Source organism: Pogona vitticeps, chromosome 2 (genome assembly GCF_051106095.1).
Source record: "Pogona vitticeps strain Pit_001003342236 chromosome 2, PviZW2.1, whole genome shotgun sequence".
NCBI classification, from domain to species: domain Eukaryota; kingdom Metazoa; phylum Chordata; class Lepidosauria; order Squamata; family Agamidae; genus Pogona; species Pogona vitticeps.
The window spans coordinates 65,867,590-65,883,751 of NC_135784.1; the positions used below are offsets into that span (position 1 = coordinate 65,867,590).

A 16,162-nucleotide genomic window follows, 5' to 3' on the forward strand; every position below is an offset into this window, starting at 1 on the left:
CCTTCCCTCCTTTCCTGCCCTTTTTTAAAACTTAGGTCATCTTAGGTTAAAAAAAAATTCCCTAGTGGTAGAGGATGGATTAATCACTTTTGCATTAGTTCCTATGGGAATGAATGCTTCGACTTACAAACAGTGCCTCTGCATAAGAACAAAAACAGCCAGAACAGATTAATCAGGTTTCAATGCATTCCTATGAGAAATGCTGATTCAACTTAACAAACGTTTCAACTTAAGAACATCATTCCGGGATGGATTAAGTTCATAAGTCGAGGCACCACTGTATATTTAAAGATATTATGAGGACATATACAAAATTTTGTTGAAAGATATATTGGGATAATTTGGTTGAGATACACATATTTTAACTGAAAACATATATGTGACAATTATTGTACTGCATAGATGTTAATTTTTTGTACAGTTATGTTTATTGTTTGCTCATAAATGCCATGGGCAAATCAATAAAATATATTTGGGAGGAAAAACTAAAAAATGAGCCAAACAATAGCTCTCAATTTCTCTTTCTCTCTCTCTCTTTTTCCTATAGCGTTCCATCAGTTTCCGCAGTGAAAGTCGGCCTGATCTGCTTGCTTCACGTCCTTGGTCTAGAAATGTACCCCCTGCTAGCACAAAGCGAAGAGACAGTAAACTCTGGAGTGAGACCTTTGATGTTTGTGTCAATCAGGTGCTTACATCAAAAGAAATCAAGCGGCAAGAGGTTTGCTTGTTTTTATTTTCTTTAGCACTGTTTCATGTGAAATGTGGGATTAAGGCATTGAAGTGATTGTATGGTATTCATGAAGTATATGCACACATTGCGCAAAATTACAAACATAATATGAATTTGAGTATTCCTTGCTTGGTCAGGTAGTAACAGAACTGAAAACACTGAAACGTACACCTACCCTAGGCTTTTAAAGTTTTTAAAGTACCTTTAACTACCTAGCATCACAGTGGATTCTTAACTCAGGAGAAATTAAGGCTGAAGCTAAAAATAGCTTTTCCTAAGCTTGAAGGAGCTAATGTCCAGGCATCTTTCTTGAATAAAAAAATAGTGAACTGAAGAAAATATCTTGGAAATAAAGGAAATGCCATGCATAGGATAGCACAATATCCTGGATGCTGCAAATAACTGTGATTAAAAGACATGGAAGTATGTTTCGCAGGTACAGTACATGATTCTGCGGTTTGGTGAAGCTAAATATGTCTGGTTTCAGCCTGTGTCTGACATTTCAGTATCAGAGATTTCTTTCATTATGGAAACAAATCTCAATGTGTACATTTTCGAAAGCAAAACTTAATAACCCAGTCTTATCATTTTTCTTTCCTTGCTCTTCTCCTACTCCAGTCCTGATTTATCTTCTCTTGGGTCTTAACATTTGACATTGCTTTGCCATACAAAAGATCTTTGAGGGTGACAGTGAAGACCAGGGTCACAGGTTTCTTTCACAATATGTTTATAATGGGATTGCTATCAAAATTCCCCCTCCATCTCAAGAGCTAGGGCTAGTTTCATTAATGTACTGGACAACAGCACACACCTAAAGAGTATTATTTCCATGTTTTCTTGCTATCCAAAAAGCATTCCAATAACTTACCTTGCTGGACTGCTGGTATAATCTGTTTTATAGTTTTGCTAAGGCTTTTTCTCCTGCATTAAATTTTCCACCAGCAGAAACCTGGCCCTGTGCACGCAAAGTTTCAGTTGCAACCAGAACCAAATGGGTGACAACATTGGCTGCAGGTGCCCGGCATCGATGCAGTGCTACGTGGCCGTGTATCGTGCAACTTCAAGGGAATGCTGATTGCAAGGTTTCAAATATGAAAGCCTTTATAAAAATCTCTTTAGTGAGATTTCTTTGGCTTGGTGATAACAAGCAAAAATATTTCCTTCGTATCAGAACCACAACTGGTTTCAGTTGTGGGGGGAAGGAGTGTGACCTCAGGCAAAAGATGACACTGGACTTCTTTAGCTCTACAAGCACTAAGATCTTTCTTCATTTTTCCACTTCATATATCAGATACAGACTGATTTTTATCCACCTTTCACCTGCTATAGGATGCATTCATACAGTTTGTTCACCAGTAAACCTTATGTCTCATGGGGGCTTACACCCAGATGTCTGTGCCTAAGACTGAAGCCCTTGTTATTTTTAAATCCATAGATTGGCACAGAACTCCTCCTACTTGTTCTTCCTGAAAGAGGACATACATTCCAAAAGCCCAACTGCCAGGCAGAGACAAACAGCTTCTAAGCACCATAGGAAGTGAGAAAATCATTTGCTCCACAATCATTTTGATTTTTGAAAGCAAGCCTGGAAAAAGTACAAACTAGTTTTCTTTTGTGCAGACAGAAAGTAAATGATAAGGGCACATCTATTTGTTCTGAATCCAGAAATTAAACAGATCAAAAAAGCCATCCCCACATGCCACTTTAAAATCAAATGCCCTTATGATACAATCTTGTGAAATCTGCTTGGGAGTAAGTCCTACTGTGCTCAGTGGGAATTACTGCTGGGTAAATAACCCTTGGATGGCGTCTCACCAAGGAAGGAAAAACAGGATGTGGGAAAACACCCATAATGGCACACACACAAAAAAAACCCCTAGTTGCTGGGAAAAGAGTTGATTTTTCTTATGTTTCCTCTCATATTGATCTGAAGCCAAGGAGAAAATTGGAAAAGCACACTTTCTAACACAGTCTTGAGGGACTGTGGAAAAAGTTCATTTTTTTAATTGCTGTCTTGTAGCAATGAGGTAGATCAGCAAAACTGCTGCTGAGTTGTTGTAATTTTTTTTTGTTTTTTGTTTTGTTTTAACAATACTGTACTTCTGCATTTGTGCCCTGTCTCCTTAGGCTTACTGGTTAACATATTAGTTTCCGTGGATCTGAGCTGTGCTCTGACTACACTCACAATTTCCTGTAGCCCTGAATGTGTTTGAGCATATGCAGAAGGCAAAACATATGGACCATTGGGAATTATTTTTTCATTAACTCTCATCAGTGGTGGCCTCTTTCTCTAGTTATGGTCTCAAGCGGGAGTCATTTGTAATGGCACATCTGATTTGAGACTTCCAGTTAAAAAAACCTTGGCTTATTAGTTGATATGTGCAATTGAGTTCCTCATGCCAATTACCTCTTTGGATTTCTTTAATATTGTTCCTCAGTCTTGAAAAAGTTCTTTCCACCCCTATTAATAGCAGGCATGCCCCTTTAGTTATTGTGTTCTGGGCGTGTTTTTGAAAGCATCCCTTTCTGATCTTGGTTTACTTTTTCTCTCTCTCTTTACCCTGCCACAATCCTTCTTCTCCCTCTTCTCATTCACCTTTAGGCCCTGTTTCATTTACAGTGGTGCCCCGCATAGTGACGTTAATCCGTTCCGGATTAATTGTCGCTATGTGGAAACATTGCTAAACGGAACGGAAAAACCCATAGGAACGCATTAAACTTCGTTTAATGCGTTCCTATGGGGCCCAAACTCACCGTTCAGCAAAGATCCTCCATAGCACCGCCATTTTTGTGCCCTTGGTAAGCGAGGAAACCACGCGAAAATGGTTGCAGTGGCCATTTTGGGCACCCGGCCGCCATTTTGGAACCGCCAATCACCTGTTTAAAAAACATCGCAATGCGAAGATTGGTAAGCGAAACGCTTACCGATCATTGCAATGCAATGTTTTGCCCATTAAAACATCGCAATGCGATTGCATTAGCGATCTTAAAAAATAGATTGCTATGCGGATTCGTCGTTAAATGGTGCGCTCGTTATGCGAGGTAGCACTGTATTTCCTGCCACATCAGCAAATATCTTTCCCCTTGGCCCTTCTCTTTCTCAGGCTTCTGTCCAACCCCACTCTCTTTTCAGGATTCTTTTTCAAACTATCAACTCTTTTTCCTTTCTGGAGAAAAACCAGCCCTTTCAAACAGACCATCCCTTCCTTGGAGCTGCAGTTTTAAAATTCACCTGGTGTAATTGGATTTCCTCTGGTCGTGCCACAAGATAATAGAGGCCTAGCGAACAGCAGTGAAGTAAAGGATAAGCAGACTGGCAATACGTTTAGAAAATGGAAAGTATTTTTCTACATGCCATATGGAAAAAGGGACTAAACAATGGTGAATGCGGCTCAACTTGTAATAATAGATTAAAGTATTTTAAAACCTTCTTTTGTTGGCCTCTCCCATTTTGAAGCGACACTTGTCCAGCAGGCCGAGGCAAAGAGGCAGTCCCGAAGCCAGCAAAATCAGGGAGCTGGACAGGGGACAGATTGTATTTGTCTTCACTGTGGAAGGGATTGTTGCTCTTGAACTGGCCTTCTCAGCCACACTAGACGCTGTTCCAAGTCCTCTATTCAGAGCATGTTACTATAGTCTCTCGAGATTGAAGGATGCCTAATCTAATCTTTGTTGAGAAATGAGACTAATCTTGAAATACAGTAGTGCCTTGCATAACGAGTTCACCGTTTAACGACAAATCTGCATAGCGATCTATTTTTTTAGATCGCTAATGCGATCGCATTGCGATGTTTTAATGGGTAAAACATCGCATTGGGATGATCGGTAAGTGTTTCGCTTACCGATCTTCGCATTGGGATGTTTCTGTAACAGCTGATTGGCGGCTCCAAAATGGCCGCCGGGTGCCCAAAATGGCCGCTGCAAGTGTTTTCGCGCCCTGCCCTTGCTTACCGAGGGCGCGAAAATGGCAGCGCTATGGAGGATCTTCGCTGAACGGTGAGTTTGGGCCCCATAGGAACACATTAAATGAAGTTCCTATGTGTTTTTCCGTTCCGTTTAGTGATGTCTCCTCATAGCGACGATTAATCTGGAATGGATTAACGTCGCTATGCGGGGCACCACTGTATTGGCATAAAATATTGCTTTCTCATTTATGAACATCACATTACAAATGGTCAAAATACTGTACAATAGGATCGCTACCTTGTCAGAGAAAAGAGAACCATATGCAATCCTTTTGTTGTTGTTTTTGTTGCTATTTATTAGTTTAGAACTTTTTCTGAATTACAACAACAACACATTTAACAGATACTTAGGTTTTTGGTTAAAACGTGAAGTCAAGATCTTGTGGGATTTCCGGATCCAAACGGACAGACACCTTGAACATAACACACCAGACATAGTAGTAATAGAACAAAAAAATGTCTGGATAATTGACATTGCAATTCCAGGGGATGCCAGAACTGCAAGTAAAGAATTGGAAAAACTAACAAAGACCTGGCAATCAAAACATTTAACCTATGGAAGAAATGCACTTCAGTGGTCCCCGTAGTCATTGGGGCTTTGGGAACAATATCAAGAAACTTCACACAGTACTATAAGCAGTTGCAGATCTCAGAAATCACACAACAGAGCTACAAAACAAATGGCTGTATTAGGAAAAGCATACATACTGCGCTAATATTTAACAGATACTTTGGTTTTTGGTTAAAACATATATCTGTTATATGATACCTATCAATGTTTTTATAATCTTGATTGACTGTGCCTGGCATTTTGGGGAGTTGGGGGAAGAACAAATCCTTCAAGTTTATATTTTCTGTTACAGGCGATTTTTGAACTTTCACAAGGAGAAGAAGACTTGATAGAAGACTTGAAGTTAGCAAAGAAGGTACTACACCCTTCCGATTTTGCCCCTCATTGAATTATCATTGAAAGGCAGCTTTCATTACCTGCTTGTAAAAGTTTTAATAAATAATGAACCTTATTCCAGAACATTCTATGTATTAGCAAACAAGTAAATGTTGTGAAATAAGATCCAAAGTTCAAAAGTTTTTTTCTTTTGTGAACTTCAAGTGTTTATTTCTGTATTTGTGCAGGCTTATCATGACCCAATGCTTAAGCTCTCCATAATGTCAGAACAAGAATTAAACCAAATTTTTGGGACACTGGATTCTCTAATTCCTTTGCATGAAGGTATGATTCTTCCTGTTCAAAGTGTTTGATAAACAGCTATACAAGAATGCTGTGTTACATTGTTAATTCTACATGGAGCTTGAGTGGGAAAATAAATGAGCTGAAATGCCTGATGCTTTAATTATTTTAATTTAATTTAATTTTTGTCATGGAAGAAGACTGGGCATTGGATTCTTTAAAATTATGTTTCTAAATTGTGGATTCATTAAATGCCATTATTTTGTTGATTTGAACAGTTGGCGCTGCCAGTTTTCAACTTTAACGCTGACATATACCTAGGAATTGGTTCAAATGCTACTGAAAGTTATATATACATTGTTCAAGTTTCATTACTTGAGTTAACCATTTCCAATAAAACTTAGATGTGGTAACTAATATGTGAATGACATGAAATTTATTTTCAGTGTTTTGAGAGGTGTTTTTGAGAAGCATGTTTGAAATGAAGTGAGTGCTTTTAACTTACAACTTATTAAGTGAGGGTGTGGTGGGGCAGTAAGAGGGAGAAAAAGAGAATGGAGAGGTAGAGTTTGTTTCCAACTAGAGCTACACTTTGATGTGTCTTAGCCCAATGTGCCCCCTTTCTAGACAAGCAAATTATGGCTAAGGAACCGGTAGCTGTATTTTATCTGTGAGCCTAGGAATAAGAATAGATTATAAATTAATCTAGAGAGAGATAATTGAACCTATTCCTTTGCTGCTGGTCCATAGTTTGATAAAACACAGAGTGCAACGCAGCTGTCTTTAGATAAAGACAGACATATGTGGAGATTTAATAATGGAACATCCATGTCTGATGAAGTTTGACAGTGAAAGAACAGTAGCAGGATATATCAGTAAAGCTTGTGAACTGTAGCCGGAGCTCAATGATTTGTACAAAGCGGACAGGGTTTTCACTTCATTTGGTTTATTTTTATGATCAGAGAGTGCTAAGCAGGTGGTGAGTAAAAAGTCTCACCAATCAGCACTTTGGAATATTATATTCCTTTGCTTTCCAACTGTTTTTCCCATAACATGTTCGTGCTTCTTGTATTTTCCTCAGATCTTCTTAGGAGATTGAAAGAAGTAAGGAAGCCAGATGGATCTACAGATTCAGTTGGTCATATACTTGTGGCCTGGGTATGGACATTTTCATGAACTGTGTTAATTCGTTTTATTGTTAACCATTTTTCAAAGTTAGAACAGTGGAAATAGAAGACAATGAATACCTAGATATCATGGCAACCAGACAGTATGGTACCTCATCCTGGTAAAATACACAGTCACAGTGCCAGGACTGAAACGCAATCTAGTCACAATATTTTTGTAAAATGCCTCCATTGATGTAACTGTTTATCAAAGACACATTCAAATCATATGGCAGATTTCTTCTTCATTTGTGTCAGAACCAATCTAGCAGTGCTTCCAGAGTATAAGGATCAGTTGGCAGGGTGCTGTCCTTTCCCAGTGGATCCGTATAGAAGGTACCAAGAGATGAGACATTCCCACTTTGTAAATAGCACATCCAGCTTCTCTATCACACTATTAAACATATGCCAGAATATACACACTTTTATTTCTGTGTCCTGTAACAGTTGCATCTGGCAGCAATGGATGATGGTGACTTCATAACTGCACTGTCCTAGGTTGGCATGTAATAGCAGCATGCCCCAAAACATTTTGGTGTTGCTGGCTCAAAAGATGTTGCATTCAATTCTTTGTTTCTGATACACATTACATTGATAGAATGCATTAAGTGGTAAAATTTGGCTTCTGGTGATCATAATGTAACAGCATCACTGCCCTCCTTCAACAGCAGCTGTTATAATCTAGCAGACTCACTGTCCAACAGCATTAAAATGCGAACAATCTGAACAGGAAAAGTATTCTTAGTATATATATATACTTCACGTACTTACCTCTCTGTTTGTATATGTATATGATAGAGAGAGAGAGAGAAATGCACATATATTAAAAACCAATGTATGCTCTATAAATTATTTCAATTCTTGTTTCTTTTTTAGTTGCCTTGCCTGAATTCCTATGACAGTTATTGTAGCAATCAGGTAGCTGCCAAAGCCTTGCTGGATCATAAGAAGCAGGATCATCGGGTGCAAGACTTCCTACAGCGTTGTCTAGAGTCACCTTTTAGTCGTAAATTGGACCTATGGAACTTCCTTGACATCCCAAGAAGCCGTCTGGTGAAGTACCCATTGCTACTCAGAGAGATTCTGAGACATACACCAAATGATCATCCAGACCAACAACATCTTGAAGAAGCTGTATGTATTCTGCGGTGGTGTTAGCTAAACAATATCTAATAGTTTTTAAAACATTTATCACAGCCAGTTCAGTGCTTGCCTGGAACAGATCCACATTTATTTATTTAGTTATTCATTCATTCATTCCAGCTTATATACTGCCCCACAGTGGGCAATGTACAGCAAATGTACATCAAAACATACAACAATAAAAATATTCCAGTTTAACATGCAGTTAAATGCCAACTTATAAAAGAGTCTGGCATTCTAAACTGCTTTCATATTGAATGCAAAATATTATTATACTGAAATAATTTATAAGTAAGAGAGTAAACTGAAATCCAGTAGTGGAACTTATACCATGTAAGGTTGATGATGTCATAACTGCAGCAGTTTTTGTACATTAAAAAAATTCCAATTTACCCTCCCTTAGGATCCCTTTCATCTTGGGGAAGCTGTTGGGATCATGGGAAGAGGGAAATGAAAGGCTTTGTTGCAGAAAGGGGGGATCAGAATATTTTAATATGCAAAATACTCCTGCAGTTGATGACATCATCAGATTTACACAGTGTAAGTTTCACTACTGGGTTTCAGCCAGTATATATTGAAGGCAACAAATTTAATTCCAGTCACTATAATCAAAATTGGCATTTCCCAAGTAGATTTTTTAAAGAAAAAGGCAAATATTAATAATATATAGTGCTATAGCTACTGTCAACCCTAGCCAGAATAATTAACTCTGAGGTTGATTATAAGTGTCACAGTTCAAAAACATCTAAAAGATCATAGTTGCCCCAATACAGAAATGATTCATTATTTGTTTATACTTCAACAGTTTTGCATGCTATTTTATTCTTATGTATTATAGTGAAGTAAACAAACTCAGAAAATTAGGATGCCTTAGGCTAAATTAACTTGATATGTAAAGTTATCCAACAAGTAAATGGGTTCAGCTGTTCTAGGGCAGAACATTTTCAGTAGTAGTTGCACAACGTTTGGAATATCTTCTCGTGGAAATTGCACATGGCTCCCTTTTCATAGCATGTAGGAAGATTTTAAAAACATATTTATACATAGAATAGCTTTGTGAAGCTGAGCAATAGGATTTATATTTCAGAAATAAGATTGTTGAAAACATAACACATTTAAAAGTAGGCAGGGAGAATTTAAAGTTTGGATCTAGATATGTTCTGTCAGAAATGCATATTTCCCTTCTCTGCCTATTATTTCTCTGAATCTTTATGCTTTAAACTGCTTTACATGTAGTTACCCAAATGACATCAGGATATACTAACCACTGACCTGGCATGTTTGTGGATTGTGTCATTCTGTTCTAGTGACAGTTTGTATGAGTGTGCAGGCAAAAACATGTGCCAGTATGAGCATGTGAACTGCTATTGGAAGGGACAGTTGCATCATGTATGGGTTTGTTCCTGTACTTCTTCCATGCACATCCTTCTCTGGACTGTTGAAGGAAGACAGATCTGGACAATTTGCTTTTTTGTTTTGTTTTCATTTGTACTACGTAGTCCATGCCAACCTGCTATTTAAACTTGGGAATTTTAATATACCTACAGATCTTGAACATGTAGTAATTGAGCTGTTAATCTAAGAAAACAGTATAAAGCCCTGCTGTTTGTACACATGTATTAAGGAACTCCTGAAATTTAAGCTGCTTAATTAGATTAAATGTATTAAAAAAATAAAGGTGCTTTGTTCACACTGTGGAATTCCTGCTCCATGTATGTAAAATACAGTATCCTTGTCCATAGAATATAAAGGGGAAGTTACATAGTTTCTGTAGATGAACTTGACAGGTGGCCTTATGTTTAAGCACATAATATGAAATGTTTAAAAAAAAACAGAAAACAAAATTGAGCGCTGTCTTCTGCCCATTTCCCTTTTTCCAGAAAAATAATACTACAGATTTAAGTTCTAACTAAAAAGCAAGAAGTGGATGAAATTGTCTTGGAAAATTATATCTTAAATTAACATCCAAATGGTCTTTTTCACAGATTAATATTGTCCAAGGCATAGTGGCAGAAATCAACAAAAAGACAGGTGAATCAGAATGCCAGTATTACAAAGAAAGGCTAATATATCTTGATGAAGATCAAAAGGACTCCCTCATAGATGATTCACGTATTGTGTGTTGTCATGGTGAACTAAAGAACAACAGAGGAGTGGTAAGGAATGCATTTTTAAAGAAGTCATATTGGATTTATCTCTTTCTTCCAGTTAATTATGTTGAGTAATTAACAAAATGTACTCTTTATTTTTAAATTAAAAATTGCAACTTCTGTTAAGTCAAAACAGTTTAGTGAGGGATTGATGAAACAGGTCTTTATTATGATGCATAGGAGAGGAATTATTTTAAATACACTACAGTATTTATTAAACTATTTCCCAACGTATTGCCCTGAACCCACCCATCTCCATCCATCTTCTGTTCAGAATTAAATAAAGTCTGCCTTTTATCCTGTACTGTATTATTGCTGTATCAGTAACATTAATAGTGCTTTGACTTTGTAAAAACTGAGAATGTGTTGCTGTGCATTTGGAATCATCCAGCTCATTGAGGTCTATGGATGGGTCTTGTGCTATCTCCATTTAACAAAGGTTAAAACAAATTCTGGCCATGGATAACTTCTTTTTCAGAATACTTACTGGATCTGTCATCTCTGTGAGCTCCATAGTACTTCCCAAGTAATCAGAACTTCCTCTGTCCATAATTTCTTCAGATGAACTGAATTACTGACGGGTCCCCAGGCTGTCACAGCTCTCACCAGACAATGAAAGCATGTACTTGGGAGATATTGTCTTGGCATTTATATCTTTGATGACAAGTGGAAAGCTTTTAATAAAGGCACTGCAGCACTTTTTTGCTCATACCTGCTTTTAAAACCTGCAAGGGGAGCTTTTCTTCTTCAGAACATTTAGGTGTTTCCTTTAAAAACTGTAGTTTCAATAGTGTTCTTCAAGTTCTCTAATGAAATATTCATAACTTACCACTTGACTATATGCTAGAAATGCCCAAATACTCATTGTCTTCTGTCTATAAAAGAGTATCTATCTGTAATTCTTCCTTTTGCTAAAATCAGGAAATTTAGAAAAAACAACAAAAAAGAAAATATTAACTCAGAGTTTTTTTCTTTTACTATCAGAAACTGCATGTATTTCTCTTCCAAGAAGTTCTGGTGATTACTCGAGCAGTTTCACACAATGAGCAACTCTACTATCAGTTGTATCGGCAGCCCATTCCTGTGAAAGATCTTGTGCTCGATGACTTGCAAGATGGAGAGGTGCGACTGGGTGGATCCATACGGGGTGCATTTAGCAACAATGAAAGAAGTAAGAACCTATTTGGATTATTTATAAGCATCTCATAATATAACGTTCTGGCATGCCTATCTAGCTCGCTATTGACCAAGCCAGACACAGGTCACAAACCTCGCATAGATGTTCAGCAAACCTCTCACTGTATTTGCTGCTGCTTACAGAGAACAGCTGAAATGATGGCAGTGTAGATCACTTAGTGGAACCTGAATTACATTTGGCTTGGAAGACTGATTGGTACTACAGAGTTATGGTACACACATTTAGTGTAAAATGGAAGCACTCAGTGTTGAGATTTCTACAGAACATGTAGTTGTTTAGGCCCCTAGAACTTCAGTGCAGTAGCTCCTAATCTTGGGCAACCCAGGTGTTCTTGGATTGCATTTCCCAAAAGCCTTCACCACTAGCTGTGCTCCTCAGGGTTTCTGGGAATTGCAGTCCAAGAACACCTGTGTTACCCAAGGTTGGGAACCACTGCTTTAGTAGAAGATACAGACTAAGACTTGCACTTCAGAAGAACCTTGAAAAATACTTAATGCAGTATATTATTTCTGTAAGTTAACGACTTTTATTTTTTCAGTTAAAAACTTCTTTAGAGTCAGCTTCAAAAGTGGATCTCAAAGCCAGTCTCATGCATTACAAGCAAATGATGCCTTCAGTAAACAACAGTGGCTCAACTGTATCCGCCAAGCCAAAGAATCGGTCTTGTGTGCATCAGGTGAGGGTGGAATTCCCTATTCTGAGGAACCTTTACTACCACCATCGAGTAGGAACCGAATATCCCGGCAAGAATCAAAGCTTGAGCAAATGGACCAGTCAGACAGTGGGTCTGACTGTAGTATGGACACCAGCGAAATCAGCATTGACTGTGACCACATGGAACAGACAAATACATGGGAGAATGACAAAGAGGTAGAAAGCAATGTCTGACAAAAACTTTATAGAGAATTTCTGTCTCTACCTGTACAGAGTCCATATATGGAGCAAGGAGCACTTTTCAATATTTTTGTGACAAAGTCACCTCAGTCTCTTATATTTGTACCTTTTGACCGTAGTACTGTAACTGCCAGTGTGTGTAATTTGGAATGTATGGCAACTGTATTCCTGTGGTATTCTGTAAATGTCTCAGTGTCTGAGAGAGGTACTTGATCAGTCATTTCAACTCTCCTACCAGTAGCTATATCACTGTTTATGCATATAAAATAACACATGTCTCTGTTTAAAAAGTGCCCAATTTTGACCTCTCATATGACAGCTGAACACAAGGCATCCCTAAATTCATCAAGCTGGACTTATATTACTAATAATAATCATGTGCCATCAAGTCAGTTCTGACTTTTGGCAACCCTTTCCCTTTTCTAGGTAGAGAAGACGTGGTTTACTGTTCCCTTCTTCTGGTGCACACTGGGACTGTGCAGCTTGCCCAAGGCCACACAAGCCTTGGAGACAAAGTACAGTCAGCCTGTGTACTTTGTGGGGAATTTAACTTCCAGCCTTTGGCTCTGCAGCCAGCTACCTAAACTATGGAACTATGCAGCCAGATGGATATATACCATATTTTCCCATTTATAAGATGCCCCCCTTTTCTAATCCAAAATTAAGAAATAATATTTTAAACATATAACGAAACAAAATTTTATTTAGTAATTAGGTAAACTTTACATACCAGTGCTGTCATATTATGTATCACACTTTAACTTTATTCAGCCTCTGGGCTCAGAACACTCTGACATTACGAGTTCCTGTTGCATCTGAGCACTGCCTACATGCTCCATCTCCAACGAGGTATGTTCCATTTGGTTTGTTCAGCATCAGCTGACGTCAGACACATAAGGCTTATGATTGGAGGAAGCTATGTCTCCTGACTGTAGGAAGCTAAGCCTTGTGATTGGAGGCATCCTGTTTGCAGAGGCAAGGTATGGGCCATTTTGTTCTCGCCTTAGCTTCCGTGTATAAGACGATCCTCAATTTTTAGTCTAAAGTATCTTCTTATACACAGAAAAATATGGTATTACATTTCATCCACATTTCAGTGTCTACTTACTTTGTGACTTGCACCACCAGGTGACTACATGCATGAGTGAACCACTGGAGACACTGATGTCACCTCAAACATAATACTTTTCAATTATGTCTGTTCATTAAATGTTGAGAAATCAAGTAACTCTTTCTGAATCTTCTTCATAGATCATGCTGGGAGAGAGCAATACTGCTATAAAGTCAGTAGGACTATGAAAATACTGATTGATTCTGTAGCTCTTCTGGAGAAGCTACGATGAACTCATAAAATTAAATTGTGCCTAGTGTATTTGCACAGTACTCAGATGTAAACTAGACAGTCATTTGAAAGAAGATGGTACTGCCATCTTTACATGAAAATAGAACTTTGGCTTTCAGGCAGCAATAGATTTATTAACCTAGTTGTAATAAAATGATAGAAGAACAAAGAAGCACCAGAAAGAATTGAGAAGCTAACATGTCCCAGTGACTACTTTAACTGTCTGTTTTGTTTCATGCAGACCCCCCATGTGCACAACCAGGTGGCTTATGTATAAAATGGTGCTTACTAATATATAAGACTTTGGTTTTTTACTTTTTAAAATTTCATCTATTTTTAATGTCATCTTGTTACGTAATATCAACAAAAACAACCCTTTCTTCTCTCTTCTAAAGTATTCAGACTGCAGCATCTGTTACCGCCATCATATGCCATTTACCAAGTATGGACATTTTTATTGAGGCTCCTGTAGGAGGAATGAATGTGGCGATCTCAGGGCTCAGATTCAGCATAAAGCCCAAGAGAGCCTTCCAAACATATGCGAAGTGATTATGGAAACTTGAGATTGGGGCCTCTTGCCAAAAGATTCACAAAATCTTTGTTAAATAAATAAATCACAAGTTATCCACTGCTTTGTTTCAGAGCAGCTGCCTTCATGTGCTTTTGGTTTTAAGTGGCATAATTTTGATTACAATGTACACTATGATTCCAAGAGAAAGTATTCTCAAATTCAGTTTTAAAAGGTGGTTCACAATCATTTTTCTAACAGATTTTTCTTTCTTGTGGACCCACAATGTTCCCACATATTTGCTTTCTAAGACAGTTATCTGCAGCATCCATTGATACTGCAACCTAAAAGTGATTATACGTCATACTTCTTCATTGGGAGCATAGCTTCAGCCAGCCTTGCAGCCTTAAAGGTAGGAAAATGTCAATAAAATTGGAAGCTCTGGGGTAAATGCTAATTAAAAAATGTGTGAACGATGAAATGCTGAATTTGACCTATTTCTTAAGGATAGGTCCAAAATTTGCAATATAGTGCACTAAGATTACCATTATCATTAGTACTTACTTCCTATACCACAAAGATTCCAGCTTCAGTATAATCGGTAATCCTCATAAGATGTTGCCAAAATTCATACTTCATATATTTTACATGTTTACAAAAAACCTAGGGCAATAACCTCTCAATTTTAATGTGTACATACATGTTGCTGGGTGTTAAGAGGAGTAATTGTCTTAGAAATACTCATTCTAAAATGCATTATACTTCTATTTTTAAAAAGGATATCATGGTCTATTTTATTCTTTAGAATGTATTCCTGTATGTACAGATTTAAATATGATAATTATTTTCTATTTCAGTATTGTAATTTATTTAAATTGCTTCATTTTGGAAGTTGACTATTAGCTAACCAAGAACAAGAGAACTGTGGACACAATCCAGTGGTGTACTTCTGCTGGGTTTCATTACTTCTGTTAAAATCCATTATTTCCCACCTCCTTAGTCCTTAGAAGAGAAGAGGGTCCCAATTCTGCTGGTGTTATGACATATAACTGAGCCAGAGAAAACATTTACAAAAGAAAAGGAAAGAGAAAATATGAGATTGCAATCCTTTGCACATTTTTGGTAATCCTCACTGGACACCTTGGGATTACTTCTGAGTAAATACACACAGGATTGTACGACTAGGAGTGAACTACTGAAATGAAAAATATGTACCAAAAAATTGGAGGAAGTGTGTAATGTCTCCATTTGTTGAAACAGTATGTATTGCTTAAAGCTTCTTGAATAATAGCCTTACACTATTCTCAAAGCATTTGAATAAATTACACTGAACTATTTTTCACATCTTCTTGTTTAATATGTGAAGCTTGATCATCTTTCAGTGCTTTCTAAAAAATATTTAGCAGTAATTCCACATTTAGCAAACCTAACCTGCAAACACTTACTGGTAATCTAAACTGATATTTATTTATTATTTGTTTCATTTCTAGACTACCTTTTTCCTAGTGAGGAGACCAAAGGTGGCTCACAATGAGTAAAGCAAGTTAGACTAAAAACATAACAAATCACAAAGATTAAAAAAACTGACCTTATATTAAAAATTTAAAAGGTTATCTAAGCATTTTAAAACTTCAAAAGTGTAGTTTTAAAAGCCTGCCTGAAGAGGCAGATCTTTAACTGTGGCTGAAAGGGACCACCTAAACCTTCTGTAGCAGAGCACTCCACCACCTAGGATCAGCCACAGAGAAGGTCCTCTCCCACATCCCAGTCCAATGTGCCTGTCAGGGCAATGGTACCCAGAAAATATCTTTACAGGAACTCTTAGAAGCCAGGAAGGCTCAATCTTGGCTTTTAAGACAGTCCTTCAGATAACTTGA

The 16,162-nt window shown here is 37.6% G+C and overlaps 1 protein-coding gene across 4 annotated transcripts in view; it reads left to right on the forward strand.

Moving 5' to 3' along the window:
* The window catches only part of ARHGEF3 (Rho guanine nucleotide exchange factor 3), a 160,890-nt gene extending 145,268 nt beyond the window's left edge, over window positions 1-15,622 (forward strand). For all 4 annotated transcript variants that reach the window (XM_020799904.3, XM_020799906.3, XM_020799907.3 and 1 more), the window contains 8 exons: window positions 548-718; window positions 5,559-5,621; window positions 5,830-5,926; window positions 6,966-7,042; window positions 7,927-8,184; window positions 10,179-10,349; window positions 11,328-11,514; window positions 12,080-15,622. In XM_020799904.3, the coding sequence (XP_020655563.2) occupies window positions 548-718; window positions 5,559-5,621; window positions 5,830-5,926; window positions 6,966-7,042; window positions 7,927-8,184; window positions 10,179-10,349; window positions 11,328-11,514; window positions 12,080-12,429 (1,374 nt within the window). In that variant the 3' untranslated portion in view covers window positions 12,430-15,622. The remainder of the gene's footprint in view (window positions 1-547; window positions 719-5,558; window positions 5,622-5,829; window positions 5,927-6,965; window positions 7,043-7,926; window positions 8,185-10,178; window positions 10,350-11,327; window positions 11,515-12,079) is intronic.
* Window positions 15,623-16,162: the final 540 nt, after the last annotated feature.